This window comes from Lepisma saccharinum, chromosome 6 (genome assembly GCF_977018435.1).
Source record: "Lepisma saccharinum chromosome 6, izLepSacc3.1, whole genome shotgun sequence".
NCBI lineage: Eukaryota > Metazoa > Arthropoda > Insecta > Zygentoma > Lepismatidae > Lepisma > Lepisma saccharinum.
The window spans coordinates 76,012,200-76,030,306 of NC_139234.1; the positions used below are offsets into that span (position 1 = coordinate 76,012,200).

Consider the following 18,107-nt stretch of genomic DNA (forward strand, 5'->3'; position numbering starts at 1 on the left):
CTCTTGAAAGCTTGGAAGCCTATCCTGAAATCACCTGGCTGATAACCCGAGAAAACTTCTTCATACTTTAAATTGATTCAAAAATTTCCAAGTATTGGCATTTGTATTGGAGGGAATTGGTAAGATTATTGGAATTAGTATCATATCAGGTCAGAGTTGTATCATATCAGCCCTAACTATTATTATTATAATTGCTAAGTTTGTCACCAATATAGCCAATGTAATATTGCCCAACTTTTAATTTATCAATATCATTGTCATTGAGAGAACATTGTTTCATTTCAGTAAGGAATCTGAACCTAAAACCTCTCCTGTGAATCAAAAGGCTGATGTTCCCCTGAGGACAGTTCATGGCTGGAATCCTCCATTACTTGGTGCTTTGCCCGAGGACTTCCTTCGAATCTCTCCTGCACAGTGGACGACCCAGAAAAAGGTAAAGCATCTTATAAATAAGTGAAGAGTTCTATATATGCCATTTTTTAACTTGAAATTTATAATTGCATGTGATGAAATATTTAATCTTCTTATAACAATGATTAAAAATTAAAATGGGGGCCGTTTTTGGTGTCGAACCAACGTTACGTTACTTAAGGCATGGATGTTCAATCACGTAAAGAGAAATTAAAATGTACGAACACAATTTGAATTAGATATGATTAGAATTATACATTGCGTGAACGGTCACTGGTTCGGCCAATGGAGAAGGACGATGATGTTCCTTCTACATTGGTCTTCGTTTACAAGCCAAATTTACCATGAACTTATCATGAATTTAAGAATCAGGAATCGGAAATCGGAAATCAGAACACTGGACACTGAAATATGTTACGAAATAGTGTTTAATACATTTCTGTAGAGATACTTACAACCTCTGGTCGCTCATCTACACAAGACAAAACACTCCCGGACCCATAATGCACCGGGTCAAACAAGTTAGCAGCGCAGACCGCTGATGGTCGATGCTTTACATAAACGCTATGTTTCTAGCACCATGCCTAACTAGTTATGTTAAAGAAGTTGAAATCACAAAGCTAGAAATCTAAACATGGTCCAGAGAAGATAAAACAGTTTCTCTCTGACCTACAAAGGTGCTGAAAGTTTTAACTGTGAATGTTCTAAAACTGTCTCTCTAAAATGTGAATGTCGAACTGTGTCTATCGAACTGTGTCTTCTAAGTTCTTACTTCGTCTTTTCTTCTCGTTCTCCAAAGAATTGTCCTTCACTCTATTGGTCGTTGAACTTTTTGCTCCGCCCACACGTGGTCACTTTTGCATGTAGGGGCGAGAATCGTTGCACACGGGGGTGATAAGGGTGAGAATCGCGAGAATCGTTACACTAAAAGGCGATAATCGCGTAGCATGAAAACACAATAGCACCTTGTTTGAGAGCTGATCTCGAGGAAGAAAAGTATCTGTTCTAATTAAATTTAATTGCTCACAGCTCAATTTTTATTGCTCGCAACTGGGACACTTCGTTAAAGTTATGCCTTCCTTGTCTGCCAAAATCCCACTGAGGCGAAGAGATACGAAGAGAAATGTTCTGGCGGGGTTGGAGTTCAAGATTCTCTGCTATTTACTCTTGTCAATTCGATGTCAGTGAGCCAGACGGGCTGGCGGCGATCGTGGAAGTTATGCGTCTCGTGGAGAACACCATGTGTGGAGCAATTGTCTCGAATCCGAGCCTGGCCACCTGCAAAGTCTCACGAGAACAGACGTTCCTTGTTTAAAACGGGGAAGAAAGTTTTTAAATTTTAAATGCCTGAAGTTCCAGGTGATTAGCTCCTTCTCGGCCGAAATTATCTTGATAGGCTCCATCTGGGCTGAAATTATCTTGACGTGAACCAGAGTTTAGATGAATTTGTACAGGACAGATATGGGAGTTTATTGCCGGACACACTGTTTCCTTCACCTTGAAGTAGGGGCGGTGATATATGGGAGGCTTCATGGGAACGAACGCTGGTTTCTTGAGGCAGCTGGGTTTCTTCTCAGAGAGCAGAAAATTAAGATCTTGGGGAAAAGCGTAGAAAGACCGATGGGGATTTGTAATTGGCACATCGGTTATACATCCCCCTGCTCCCGAATAAAATTTGCTGAACTGTAGGGAAGCAAATTTTTTCAGCTAGCTGTTGCGTTGCCTCCTGCAGGACTTCTGATGTGTCTTGCCTCCCGATGTTAACTTAGGTCAGACTGTAACCCTAGCACCCGTAGACTTAAGTGTTCGGGTCACATCTGCCTCTTATTGGCAAGTTTGCCTGCCTCTCTCTTTCTCCCATAGCTGTAGTTCTCTTCTGCTGCTTCTCCTCCTGCCTGGATTGGCTCTGGGCAAGTGAGTTGTGCACTCTCTGCTTCATTTGGTGTTCATGGCATCTTCTTCCCTCTTCTAACTGCTAACTCTGGTGTCTAGTGGCTCAGGAATACGGTTGGTAATAAAGGTGTGCCGCCCTCATTGCCTAGTCATCCTGGGATAGTAGTCCGTCCTGGCCTCTCCTTCTGCCATCTGGTCTGCCTGGCTGGAGCTCTCGTATCGGCTGGAGAAATGTGTCCGGGGACTCCTTGGTGCTTCCTCTCCTGCCATCTTATTGGCCGTAGTATTTTATTCTGTGAAAGTTTTAAAGGCATTAGAACATGCTTAGTTGAAAGTCTTAATTTATCTTCATGCACTTTCTTCACATGTCACAACTTCAAGTCTCTTTACCACTTTAAGTTCCTTGTCTTTGTGCACTTGACCACTATGTCTCTTGATTACATTTTTATTAATAATGAAAATTACACAAAAATTTGTAGCTTCTGCAAAGATAGTATGAAAATCAATACAGGATTTAATAAAATATTATATAAAAATTTGTTGGCTAGTTTTGAAATTAAAAATTGAAAAATTACCGATACACACATTAAAATAAGAAAATTCCCGTTATTTTATATTCTTCATGCACCCTTCTCTTCAACTTATCTCACTGTTTTTAGCTTATTTCATATTTCATTACTGGGCTCAAGGCTTTACCAACACAAGTCTATTTCACTAACACACTTCATAGGTTAGGCAGTATTTACTGCACGGGCATTCAGCCCCTTACATGTGCATACTTAAAACTATAATGGCCACTATGGGCAAATCTTCTACTCTATGGCAGGAATTATGTGTGCATCATAGGCACATTCTTTATGCTATGTAAAGCATAGGCCTCCTTGGGCAAATTAAAATTAACGCAACCCTCTTATAACACCAAAATCCTTGTTGTGTGTTGTCGACAAGTGTATGTGGTAGATGTATTTATTCTGTGTCTTATACCTTACATTAAGTAAAATTATGCAACTTGAGCCACTTAAAATGCCAAAATTTAAATACTCTCCTTATCAACATAAAAACAAACAGTGAATAATCATTATGGGGATCTAGCCTCCATTTTCTCCTGATCAAAGCTAAATGGTGCATGAAACTAGTTGTTATACAAACTTAATCCTTATTTTACTATACAGACCCAACTTATTTTCTTCATCATACATCACTGGCCGTTCCATGCCTTGGTTGGTCTGGTGTGTCTAGCCTATCAAATGTTAACTATAATAAATCAAAATACACCTTTAGATAAAACATAGAAATAGATTAATCAATAATCAATTGATATTAATATTTTCTGTAAATATTGACAAACAAATGAAAAAGAAAACAAAGAAAACTACTTCTTCTTCTAAGTAAATAAAGGATTACATGGCACTATGACTGTGCTAAATAAACAAAATTATAAGTTTCACCACTAACTAGACATTAATAAAATGATAAGGTGACTTACTGAGTCACGTGTATCCATATATATTGTTGCACCTGATTACACAAGTTTACAAAAATTAGGATTACAAAATGATAAAAACATAAAATTTAAACACACCAAATTAATAGAGGATATGATCGTTTAAATATAATAAAGAAGTTAGTAAGAACAAATGTATGAGATGAGTACAAACAGAAGACCTAACACTACCTTCTGTTAGTTACATTATAAAACCAAGTTAAAAGATAAAATTACATTTATATTACAAGTGTAAGCATGTGTATGAAATTTTTGCTTTTTGGTCGAGTGTAATTGTTGTCTTACTTATTCTTAAGTAATAGTTGCAATGTGTTAGCTACACAGGGCTATTTTATGAGGACTACGTAGTTAGGCCCTAACTTCTAGCAGCCAAATGTCGACCTGTCACGTGGCTGATAGAATCCAGGAACCGAACACGTCCAAACCCAACCTGCATGTATATATAAAAGAGTCCCCCCCCTTTGAATCCGACAGCAAGATAATATGTTGATAAAAAAAAATCCCTTAAAGCCTAAAGAAGGCAAAGTGTAAAATAAAATATGCTCCGCGCATGAAAACTGTCGAATTCCGCAATGATTAAGTCAAATCCGTATTTAAATTCATGTTTAGCTCACGCTGCCATATCATCTAATGAGCTGTTGGGAGGAAAGGTGACACGCGGTGTGCTCCAGTCTTCCTCTTCCTAACTCCTTAACTTCCACACCAAAAAAAATCTTTCCAAGTTACCCGGGGTATACCAAAAATATTCCAAAATGGTGGCAAAAATAAATTTTGAGTTCTAGTCTCCTTTGAGAATAGAAATTTTGATTTTCGAGGTTCTCTATAGCAAGAAATTAACCCTAGGGAGATATATAAAACGAAGAAGTTGGTCTCCCTTTTATTATAAATTCTTATCTATCATCAGGTCATCCGTCTCATTCAGCAGGTACAGGTAAGCACGCTTGCTGAGAAAAATATTCAAGTTGATGGTTGCAAAACCATTTATAATGAATTGTTACCTAGTAACTATTATACTGTATGATTACACAAGTCACAGGTATGCTGGTTAAATCAGTACATCGAAGAAAGGTGATTTCGGAAAATAATTCCTCGGAACGTCAAAAATTTTCAAAAAATTTAGCTGGCAACACTGATTTTCATTAACTTTAAATGGTAGTTGGTTGCAAAACTTCTTGAACACTTATATTAAATAATTAAACAAGTTTGAAGTAAATATCCTGAAATAAAAGTAAAATTTTTACATAAATTCGAAGTTTCTCGGTTTACGAGCCTCCGATACGACACCTTCGTATAAAAACTGGATAATTAAAAATAAAATTATGCAAGTCCTGGTTGATTTTTTGTAATTTCCCTCAAGGGTAGTCTGTTTATGACTTCAGTAATTAGTTTTCATAAAGATCCGACTGTAATTAAGCATTTTATGGCTGATTTAAAATTCAAGTTCTCCGCAAAAGTACAATTTCAGACAAAATTTGGATTTCTACGTCACAGTAGCTCAATTTTATGAAACAATACAAGATTAACTCTTTATATTTAAGTAATTTATAGCTTAATTGTTATTATTAAGTTCTAAATGTAAGAATTTGTTACAAAAATTGTAGCTTTTATGCTGAAAATTCATTTTAAGTGCCTTATTTAACAGCGTAACGCTTTTAAGTTTGGAAAATGAAGATAAGCCGAATATTGTTTTTAAGAACCAATTTTTAGGTTGAAGGAGAAATAAAGAACAAGATTCTATTTACGCCATCCTGAGAATCAAGTGTAAAAGAGTCTCCCAGCCTCCAGTCCTTTAAGAGGACTTCCCTTTATAAAGTATGTGTGTTATGTAACATGTGTATCATTAACATCCTGTGGAAAAAGATCTGGTCTCTTACCCTTCAACATCCTGAGGTACAATGTCCTTTTACCATCGGTACAGTGCCACAGCTTCATGTTTTCCACATACTGATTGGTTACCATCTGGCCGGTACAGCAGTCCAACAGCGTGAACACATCAACTCTCTCCTCCTAGTAGCAGTAATAAGGACCGGAGAAGGTATTGCAGTATTTCCTGGTTATGGCATCCAATAAGCTACTAAGAAAGTGCGTTTTCAAAAAGATTAAGTTACCTACAGAGACATTTTGCCTTTGGGACAATTGTGCATTTATCCTGGTATTTCTTTTGTTTCTTTCACCCGCTGTATTAATACTAGCCATGTACAGCTTATGTTCCCAGTTCATCTCTTCACCAGGTGGCAAATCAAAGTGTGTTTTTACTGCATTGTCAATGGGATAATTTAATTGAAGCTCTATGGGTGCAAAACCAGTGGAATGGTTGACACTTCCATTCAACAAGTTAACAACCTTGGTGACATGCTCTGGCCAAGCATTATGCGCGCCTCCACATACCACTCGCATAAGCCGGTTCAAATCTTTGTGTATCCTCTCTACTAGGTTACTGCTCGGTTTGTATACCGGGGTGTAAGCAACCTTTATGCCTAGAGAGGCTAATGACTGTACATATTTATTTGCCTTGAACTGAACTCCATTGTCACTTACTATTAAATTTGGGATCCCGAAATGTAAAAAATAGACATCTATTAACTTCCGTAGTATGTTGTCGGTAGTACTGTTACGTAAGGTGTATGCGGTTAGAAACCTAGTTTTTGCATTTTGAATAGTTAGTAAGAATCTTTCACCTCTCTTACCCCTTGGTAATGGGCCCTGAATATCTATGAACAAAACAATATCTCTACCTTCCATACTGTGCATTAACAGCGTTTGTCTAGGTGGATGTGTGTTATCTTTAGTACTTTGACATGTAATGCAGTCTGCAACATAAGATCTGACATCTTTCCTCATATTTCTCCAATTATACAGTTTTAAAATCCTTCTCATCATTTTATCTACCCCAAAATGTCCTAAATTGTCATGGTAAGCTCTAAGAACTACTGGTACAAATGATTCTGGTATGCAGAGCTTCCATTCATTCAAAAAATGATAATCCCTAGTAACTAGCAAGTTATTTGGCAAAATTTTGTAAAATTTAAACCAATTTCTAGACCTGGTTGAAGTTTCTGTGTGCTTACCATCTAAAAACTGTATGGTAGGAAGAAGTATGGGGTCTTTCCGTTGCTCCGCAGCTACGAATTCAACGGAGAAGTCAAGTATCTCGTTACGGAACGGTTCACTTGTGGCATTTATATGTAAGTTTTCAGTTTCTTTACTTTCAAAAGTCCTGCTTAACAGGTCTGCCAGACCATTTTCTTTGCCCTTGCAGTAATGTACTTGAAACTGGTAGGCTTGCAACTGTAAAGACCACCTGGTTAGCCTAGCATTCCAGTTTTTTGAGCTGTTTAGCCACTGCAAAGCATGGTGGTCACAAATGACTGTAAATTTAGTACCAGCTACATATTGTCTAAATTTAGAAATGCAAAAGATTATACTCAAACACTCTAGTTCAGTAATGGTGTACTTTTCCTCATATGGTCTCAATGTTCTACTTACATAATAGATGACACGAGGCTCCCCGTTATCAATTTGAAATAGATATCCTCCTATGCCAATTCCACTCGCATCTGTTTGTATGAAAAATTCCTTTTGCATGTCAGGGTGGTGTAATGTAGCATTCCTGGCTATGGCATCTTTCATAGATAAGAAACTATTTTCTTCTTTTCTACCCCACTCCCACTTTTTGTCTTTCTTAAGCAAGTCTGTTAGTGGTTTACAGATTTCTGAATAACTGGGAATGAATTTTCTCAACCAACCAAAAGCACCTAAAATTTTCTGTAGTTGTTTCCTAGTTCTAGGTCTAGGAAGTTCAACTATTGACTGTATCCTATCCTGATTTATGTGAATCCCCTTCTGATCAATTGTATGGCCTAAATAGTTTATTTTCTCTTTGCAAAAGAAACTTTTCTTCAGTTTGATGGTCATGTTAGCAGCCCTAATCTTTGAAAATACTTCTTTTAAGAGCTCTATGTGTTCTTCAAAAGTCTCTGTCCTAATACACAAGTCATCTACATAGATCATTACTTTATCTGAAAGTGTATCCCCCAGTGTTCTATTCATAGCTTCAGTAAAAGCTTGCACTCCGTTCGAAGAACCAAAAACTAACCTTTTATACTGGTATAGTTTACCATCGAAACTGAACGCTGTAAGTGGTTTAGACTCTTCCGTAATCAAAATTTGGTAAAAACCTGAAAACATGTCTATGGTGGTTATGTATTTCTTGCCTTGAAAACCTTGCAGAGCCTCATCTATCCTAATAGGCTTTGTTTGAATTAATTTCTGGTGCAAGTTGACATTAGGGGTGGCCAGATCCGGATCCTGGCGGATCCGAAATCCGGATCCGGTTGGTTCCGGATCCTTAGGATCCGGATCCTAAAATTTTTCGGATCCGGATCTGCGGATCCGGAATTTTCGGATCCGGATCCGGATCCAGAACTTTCGGATCCGGATCCGCGGATCCGGAATTTTCAGATTCGGATCCGGATCCAGAACTTTCGGATCCGGATCCAGAACTTTCGGATCCGGATTCAGAACTTTCGGATCCGGATCCAGAATTTTCGGATCCGGATCCAAAACTTTCGGATCCGGATCCAAAACTTTCGGATCCGGATCCGGTACTTTTGGATCCGGATCCGGAATTTTCGGATCCGGATCTGTTTTGCCATCCCACATGCGCTTCTTTGGAAAGTAAGAATGTGCTTATAACATATTGTTACCTGCTAATATACATATATATATAATATACATACATATATATATATATATAGTGTGTGTGCTCGCGTGCGCGATTTGTAATTAATTAATACACTTACTTACTAGGGAGGTCTAAGTCTCCCCCTCCGATTTCCATGAAACTTGGCAGGTGTATAGAGCCCCCCCCTCAAATGTCAAGATGAGGAGAAATTGAATTGGGGATCTGTCCCCGAAACCACGTAAATATGACATAGGAAGAAACAGGGGGCATACGGCCTCTCTATACACCTGTCAAATTTCATGGGAATCGGAGGGGGACACAGGGGTCAGATGATTCCCACGGCAATTTGTCCTAATCTTGACATTTGAGGCGGGTTTTGCCCCCTAAAACCGTTTTTTAGCTGAAACAAAAAAAAAAACTTATTTCTTCCATTGGGCCCCACTATACACCTGCCAAGTTTTATGGAAATGGGAGGGACACAGGGGTCAGATCCTCACTTCAATTTGTCCTCATCTTGACATTTGAGGGGTTTTTGCCCCCTTAAACAGTATTTTCGCCGAAACAAAAAAACACGTATTTCTTCCTTTGGGCCCCTCTATACACCTGCGAAGTTTCATGAAAATCGGAGGGGAACACAGGGGTCAGATCCTTACTTCAATTTGTCCTCATCTTGACATTTTAGGGGATTTTGCCCCCTGAAACAGTTTTTAGCTCAAACAAAAAAACACGTAATTCTTCCTTCGGGCCCCTCTATACACCTGCCACGTTTCATGGAAATCGGAGGGGAACTCAGGGGTCAGATCCCCACTTCAATTTGTCCTCATCTTGACATTTGAGAGGAGGTTGCCCCCTCGAACAAATTTTTTTCCGAAACAAAAAAACACGTATTTCTTCATTTGGGCCCGTTTATACACACACCTGCCAAGTTTCATGGAAATCTGAGGGGGACACAGGGGTCAGATCCCCACTTCAATTTGTTCTCATCTTGACAATTCAGTGGGTTTCGCACTGTAAAACCGTTTTTTAGCTGAAACAAAAAAAAAAAACATGTATTTCTTCCTTTGGGCCCCACTATACACCTGCCAAGTTTCATGGAAATCGGAGGGGGGGACACAAATCAAATGCCCACTTAAATTTGTCCTCATATTGACATTTGAGGGGGGGGGGTTGCCCCCTAAAATCGTTTTTTAGCTGAAACAAAAAAAACACGTATTTCTTCATTTGGGCCCGTTTATACACACACCTACCAAGTATCATGGAAATCGGAGGGGGACACAGGGGTCCGATCCTCACTTCAATTTGTCCTCATCTTGACATTTGAGGGGGTTTTGCCCCCTAAAACCGTTTTTTAGCTGAAACAAAAAAAAACTTATTTCTTCCATTGGGCCCCACTATACACCTGCCAAGTTTTATGGAAATGGGAGGGACACAGGGGTCAGATCCTCACTTCAATTTGTCCTCATCTTGACATTTGAGGGGGTTTTGCCCCCTAAAACAGTTTTTTATCTGAAACAAAAAAACACGTATTTCTTCCATTGGGCCCCACTATACACCTGAAAGTTTCATGGAAATCGGAAAGACACAGGGGTCAGATCCTCACTTCAATTTGTCCTCATCTTGACATTTGAGGGAGTTTTGCCCCCTAAAACCGTTTTTTAACTGAAACAAAAAAAAAACACGTATTTCTTCATTTGGGCCCGTTTATACACACACCTGCCAAGTATCATGGAAATCGGAGGGGGACACAGGGTCAGATCCTCACTTCAATTTGTCCTCATCTTGACATTTGAGGGGGTTTTGCCCCTAAAACCGTTTTTTATCTGAAACAAAAAAACACGTATTTCTTCCATTGGGCCCCACTATACACCTGCCAAGTTTCATGGAAATCGGAAAGACACAGGGGTCAGATCCTCACTTCAATTTGTCCTCATTTTGACATTTGAGGGGGTTTTGCCCCCTAAAACCGTTTTTTAGCTGAAACAAAAAAACACGTATTTCTTCCATTGGGCCCCACTATACACCTGCCAAGTTTCATGGAAATCGGAAAGACACAGGGGTCAGATCCTCACTTCAATTTGTCCTCATCTTGACATTTGAGGGGGTTTTGCCCCCTAAAACCGTTTTTTAGCTGAAAACAAAACCACGTAATTCTTCCTTTGGGCCCCACTATACTGCCAAGTTTCATGGAAATCGGAGGGGGACCTTTAGATAACCTCCCTTGTTAGTCTTACACTTTGTAATTATTTAACACTGCATATATTATAATGTTTTATTTTAATTTGTAAAACTGTAACTGTAGAACAATTGTATAATTTTTGTATAACATTTCTATCTTGTTATATGTGTTAAAGGTTTCATCCTGGAATGGAATGTCTCACATTTATGTGTGTTTTCATTTCCAATACATTCGAATGAATACATATTCGTTTCAATGGCATTTACAAAATCACTTCGGACATTTGTGCACGAGTGTGTTAGCCGATGCGTAGCAAAGTATTTTAGGAACAACACTTGAAAAAAATTCTTGTAGGACTAAGGTGTGGTAATATTATAATGGGATTGAGATACGAAACTCTCGGATCCGGATCCGGATTTTCGGATCCGGATCCAGATCCGAAACTTTCGGACCCGGATCCGAAATTTTTGGATCCGGATCCGAAACTTTCAGACCCGGATCCGGATCCGGATCCGCGGATCCGGAACTCTCGGATCCGGATCCAGATCCGAAACTTTCAGATCCGGAACTTTCGGATCCGGATCCGCGGATCCGGAAATCTCGGATCCGGATCCAGATCCGAAACTTTCAGATCCGGATCCGGATCCGGAATTTTCGGATCCGGATCCAGATCCGTAACTTTTGGATCCGGATCCGGATCCGAATGGATCCGGATTTTTCGGATCCGGATCCGTTTGGCCATCCCTAGTTGACATTACGCATGTTAGTGCAAATGCGTAGCGACCCATCAGATTTCGGTATTACCACCAGGGGGTTGAGGTGACAAGATTCACTAAATTCTATTATATCCCACTCTAAAAGCTTCTGTAAGTGTTCCCTGACTTGAGATTTATAGTTATACGGTATGGGATAAGTCTTCGCTACCAAAGGTTCTGCGGTATCTACCTCTATTTTATGCACATACTTATTGCAACACCCAGGCTTATCATCAAAAAGATCATTAAATTCTAATAATGTGTCTAAAAGTATATCCTTTTCTGCAGGATTTAGGATTTCTGCATCTTGTGCCTTTTGAAAAAGTTCTTGGGATGTGGCCCGTGTATTACAATTAGTATTCCCAACTGGTACTGTATACCTAGGTTGCCTGTGTACCTGGTTACAAGGATTATCTAAATCCTGAGTGCCTTCAGCAAGTGGTAGGGGTAACAATGGTACTACTTTACTTCCTTGTTCTGTGTTTAATAACAATTCTCTTTCCTTCAGGTCTAGCTTAGCCTCTAGTGCAAAAAGTAAATCCAACCCAATCAAAATTCTTGCTGGTAGTTCTCTGACTATTAAAAATTGTACGGTTACTATTTTACCTCCAATATTCACATCTGTAATGAATTTCCCTAGTGATTTTTGTCTCCTTTTTCCACTGTAATCTATCAGCATTATGTTATCAGTATTAAGCAAGGTAGGTCTTGAAATTTCACTTGTTATTTCTCTCCAAACACTCTCAGCCATTACAGAAATTTCTGCTCCCGAGTCTACAAGTGCCTTATATTCTTTATTATTGAAACTTACATTAACAAATGAACTACATTTTACTTTGTTCCTGATATTTACTGGCAATGAAAGGTTTTTTGCACTATAATATTCCTCATTATCTTCAAAATCCTCATAAAAATTTAAATCAACTCTACAAATTTCATATTTATGGTCATCATTCACCAGTTGCTTTACTTGTGTTTCCCTGTCATCAGTATCAATGGAGCTTCCCCTTTGCCTACCTTCTGTAAGAGGGGAGCCTAGGCATTTAAAGATCTGGTAGGCTGGTTACCAGTTCTAAATGGAGGGCTGTTAGGATTTAAGGTGGGGCCTTGTTCTGGTGCTCGGGTTCGATCCGCAGCCACCACTTGTGCATAAGTGGGACCCCGACCCTGGCTAGCCTGGTTGTTGGTTCTACGTACCGGGGAGTTTCCCCTCCCGTTACGGTAGTTGAAACTATTTCCTCCCCCGTTACGATTATCGGTATAAGAGTTTGACCTGCCCCGGTATGAATTGTTGCGTCGCGGGTTGCTATCCCAAGTGCTACCCCGACGGAAGTTATTTTCAGGTCTTCGTGGGGGACTGGGTTTGAACCTAGGTCTTCGTACCCTGACCTGCCTAGCCTGAAAGTTTTCTTGTCTATTTTGGGGGTACCGGGGTTGGAACCTCCTTTGGTCCTCCCTTTGACTGGATTGGGACACTATGTCTAACCTGGCTACAATCTCGGCTGCCATCTCTAGGCTAATGTAGGGGTGGATTAAGAGAGCTTCCTTAACCTTGTTGGGGAGCTGGTTGGCTATGATGACCGTCTTTTGCTGGTCCGTCATGCCAGTTTGTATGTTATTTAGTAAGTTGACCTGTTGCCAAAAATAGGAAAGAATGGAGCCCTTGCTATGGTCTGTGTACCTACTGTTCATTACCTTTGCCAGGTACGTTGACTTCCACGTATCTGATTGATACGTGGACAGAAACAATGCCTTGAACCCCGAATACGTATCAAAGTTCCCCTTTACTTGGAGGTACCAGTTTTTGGCTACCCCTGTTAGTAACTTTGGCAGGTAGGATAAAATATCCTCCTCCTGCACACCCAGCAAGCAAAACGACTCTTCAATGTCTGCCAAGAACTGAGAAGCTAGGTACTCAGGTCTTGCAGCACTGAATTTGGGGAGTTTATCTAGGTCCCCAAACCTGACGGTAGTCCTTCTCCTTGGCTTATGCTCTACCCCGGAGTCACTATCCGAGTCCGAGGAAGCATAAGGGGTGCTTTGGGATTGAACCTTAGGCTTAATCACCTGTTTTTCCCTTTTTATCTTTAACTGGCTAATCTCCCCCTGGTTGCTCTCATATTTTTTCTCTAGGTATTCAATAGCCTTCTCTAATTTGACAATTTCCCCACTATGATCCTTCTTTCCCTTTACATTTTTGGACAGGTTCTCGACTCTATCTAATCTGCTCTGTAATTTATTCAGAATCTTAGCATTTCCCTTTTCTAACTCGCCTAACCTAGCATTCACCTGATCAGTCTCTTCCTTATTAAGCTCTTCAATCCCAGTTACTCTGCGTCTAATCACTTCGAGCTCTTTTTTACTCCTAGCTTCAAAGCTAATCTTATAAGTATTGAACTCATGTTCCCTGGCATCCCTTAATGAATTCATGTAGCTAACAGCCTCCCTGTTAAGTCTACCCTCTGCCTGCTGTACCTCTCTAACAATCAACTCTCTATTTTCTCCCTCTGACTTCTCTACTCTTTTCTCTAACAAGACTACCTTCCCTCTTGTTGCTTCACATTTCTTTATCTGTGCCTCTACCCGAGCATTAGTGTCCTCCCTGTATTTCTCTATCCTCTTTCCCAATTCCTCATTTCCCCTATTAATTGCATCTATTCTTTGGCTCAAACTTGCTTCTAACTTCTCACTTGACTCTTTGAGCATTTCCATTAGGGTGCCCCTAAGCTCTTCTATGGTCAGTGCCATTTTTCTAGTTATAGGCATTCAAATTTTACAAAAGAGAGGGGAAAAAAATATCAAACAAGTGTTTGTTGTTAGTTTTAGCGGAGGTTAGTGCACTCGCGTGGCATGCAAAAATAAACTATTGCAGTGTCCTGATTTCTTTTATTAAAATTTAGGGCAAATTTAGAATATTTAGAAAAGGTACATTAAATTTGGCTTCTAAACAAGTCCCTGTTCGGGAAAAGCCATTTATAACAATGATTAAAAATTAAAATGGGGGGCGTTTTTGGTGTCGAACCAACGTTACGTTACTTAAGGCATGGATGTTCAATCACTTAAAGAGAAATTAAAATGTACGAACACAATTTGAATTAGATATGATTAGAATTATACATTGCGTGAACGGTCACTGGTTCGGCCAATGGAGAAGGACGATGATGTTCCTTCTACATTGGTCTTCGTTTACAAGCCAAATTTACCATGAACTTATCATGAATTTAAGAATCAGGAATCGGAAATCGGAAATCAGAACACTGGACACTGAAATATGTTACGAAATAGTGTTTAATACATTTCTGTAGAGATACTTACAACCTCTGGTCGCTCATCTACACAAGACAAAACACTCCCGGACCCATAATGCACCGGGTCAAACAAGTTAGCAGCGCAGACCGCTGATGGTCGATGCTTTACATAAACGCTATGTTTCTAGCACCATGCCTAACTAGTTATGTTAAAGAAGTTGAAATCACAAAGCTAGAAATCTAAACATGGTCCAGAGAAGATAAAACAGTTTCTCTCTGACCTACAAAGGTGCTGAAAGTTTTAACTGTGAATGTTCTAAAACTGTCTCTCTAAAATGTGAATGTCGAACTGTGTCTATCGAACTGTGTCTTCTAAGTTCTTACTTCGTCTTTTCTTCTCGTTCTCCAAAGAATTGTCCTTCACTCTATTGGTCGTTGAACTTTTTGCTCTGCCCACACGTGGTCACTTTTGCATGTAGGGGCGAGAATCGTTGCACACGGGGGTGATAAGGGTGAGAATCGCGAGAATCGTTACACTGAGAGGCAATAATCGCGTAGCATGAAAACACAATAGCACCTTGTTTGAGAGCTGATCTCGAGGAAGAAAAGTATCTGTTCTAATTAAATTTAATTGCTCACAGCTCAATTTTTATTGCTCGCAACTGGGACACTTCGTTAAAGTTATGCCTTCCTTGTCTGCCAAAATCCCACTGAGGCGAAGAGATACGAAGAGAAATGTTCTGGCGGGGTTGGAGTTCAAGATTCTCTGCTATTTACTCTTGTCAATTCGATGTCAGTGAGCCAGACGGGCTGGCGGCGATCGTGGAAGTTATGCGTCTCGTGGAGAACACCATGTGTGGAGCAATTGTCTCGAATCCGAGCCTGGCCACCTGCAAAGTCTCACGAGAACAGACGTTCCTTGTTTAAAACGGGGAAGAAAGTTTTTAAATTTTAAATGCCTGAAGTTCCAGGTGATTAGCTCCTTCTCGGCCGAAATTATCTTGATAGGCTCCATCTGGGCTGAAATTATCTTGACGTGAACCAGAGTTTAGATGAATTTGTACAGGACAGATATGGGAGTTTATTGCCGGACACACTGTTTCCTTCACCTTGAAGTAGGGGCGGTGATATATGGGAGGCTTCATGGGAACGAACGCTGGTTTCTTGAGGCAGCTGGGTTTCTTCTCAGAGAGCAGAAAATTAAGATCTTGGGGGAAAGCGTAGAAAGACCGATGGGGATTTGTAATTGGCACATCGGTTATATTCTCTTAGATATTTTCTTATGCCATGTAGTGTATTTGTCAAACCAAATACAGAATACAAAACTCAGCATACACTACGAGAGGCTCACACCCTTTTCAGATTATTTTATCTAATTCACAGTATTTCTCTTAGAAAGTGCGACTGAGACTGACAAAATTATCATGGCAGTCAACATCTGCTTTTGCAATTCCATTTCCTTAACCCTGTATTAGGCACGCCATTTTCTGTAACATGCATAGGAGTGTGGGGTATACCTGTTCCTCAACCTTTTAATTATACTTAAGATGTGAAATACATCATGAATTATACTGTGCATTTTTTTTAATGTGTTGTTTGATTGATTTGCTTTATTTTACTTCGCTTTTGGCTAATTTGCGAAAATGGGGATGAGGGATGATATGAAATTGATGAATGGACTCTCACCAACATCCATGCCCGGGTTGGGACTCAAACCCGGGACCCCTGGCATCGTAGCGCGATATGCTAACCACTCTGCCATGGGGCCAGCTTTAATGTGTTGTGTAGGTCCCTGTACAAACTTGTACTTTTAATTTTCCCCAGGGGCTTTTTACACCCTTGTTTTAATCTTTTTATGTCAGAATTTTAGGTAATGGGATATTTCCCCACATACATTGAAGGGTGCAAAATGGCCTAAAGTGCCGACGTACCGAAAACTTAATTCAATCATCAATTATACTGCGCATTTGTCCTGAACGTTCCTTACTAGTCTTTCTATAAGATCAGCTGCAATTTTTTGCTGCACTTTCTAAATGGTCTGTCGCATGCTTAGGAAACAGTCGTCTCCCATGTGCCTAAATACGTAAGAAAGGAAGCAGTGTCACGTTCACTTTCAGTCATGTGCTCACTTTCATGTTCACTTTCATCACTAACAGGAATCTACATGTCCTCCCCTTCCTGACCAACTCACTTCCGTGTAACATCTGAATCTACTATGTGCTCTGTTTTTCTTGTTTTGATATTTTTCTTGTTACGTATTTAGTCCCCAAAGCATGCGATTGACATTAACTTTATAATATTACGTGGCTTAGAAGCCCAACAGAACAACACAGATGAGCTTAGAAGAAAGATAGAGAATGTGTAGTAGTTCACAGTGTTGCAATCTCGCAATGAATATTGACACGACACTTTCTGAAGTCTGAATTATCCTGTGAGTTATGCAAATCATGGAAAATTGATTAATTCTGTTGCAAATATTTGAGAGACAAGAATAAAATCCTATAAAAGGAATAAACTTATTACTCTTATAACTGCATGAATGTTCTATTACAAGGAAAATGTTTCTTTTGTGTAATAGGTGTAATTTATAAATCAAATTGAGGGTTTTATTCATCATTTTAACACTGAAATGCCATTTTTTTTACCACTTTTGATCCCAAGATGTGTGTAGTTTTTGTACCGAAATCTTCATGTTTTATTCACCATACATATGTGGCTCTATCAATGGGGGACACTTGTACCCCACATGCCTAATGGAGGGTTAATGGATAATTCATTGTTAAACTATTAGTAGTGAAGCACAAGACAAATGCCCATCCTGTACATTTTTTTTTCAGGACATGAAAACAGATCATACAATACAGGAGAATCTTAGGAAAACAAGATACCTGACAACCCTAAATGTTCATGAAATTCCAACCCCCTCCCCCAACCTTGAATAAAAATTTCGAGTCCCTGCCTATTAATTATATATTTCCATTTTTGTATTATAGACTTTTATTCTAAGTCATCAGATGTTACAGCAGAAATATGCTGAGAATCAACAGTGCCGTGGTGCATTAGGTGAGGTTGGCGATCCTGACTTGACAAGGTACTTAGAAGATGAACGGATCGCCCTCTTCCTGCAGAATGAGGAGTTCATGCAAGAACTACGCAGGAACAAGGACTTCTTATCGACCCTAGAAAAAGGTAACAATCGTTGTTTTAAATTGCCTGTGCTTAGATCTGAAATGCATGCCAAAACAGACATTAGTGCATGTTTTTACATAGTTTAAGGTTCTAATTTTAACCTGCTATGTTTTGATAATTCCTTGTTCTCAGGGTGAATTTGATACTGCATGATATGGGTCACTTCAGAATTTCTCTTTTATCGAGTTGATTTTATTATTGTTGTAAGCTCATGTACATCCTGTTAAAAAAAACACCATCCAACCCC

The 18,107-nt window shown here is 39.5% G+C and overlaps 1 protein-coding gene across 4 annotated transcripts in view; it reads left to right on the forward strand.

The window, feature by feature from the left end:
* Positions 1 to 18,107, forward strand: part of LOC145988888 (CUE domain-containing protein 1) — a 258,232-nt gene that overhangs the window by 182,874 nt on the left and 57,251 nt on the right. For all 4 annotated transcript variants that reach the window (XM_083124172.1, XM_083124174.1, XM_083124171.1 and 1 more), the window contains exons 5-6: positions 286 to 433; positions 17,665 to 17,860. In XM_083124172.1, coding sequence (XP_082980298.1) covers positions 286 to 433; positions 17,665 to 17,860 — 344 coding nt within the window. The remainder of the gene's footprint in view (positions 1 to 285; positions 434 to 17,664; positions 17,861 to 18,107) is intronic.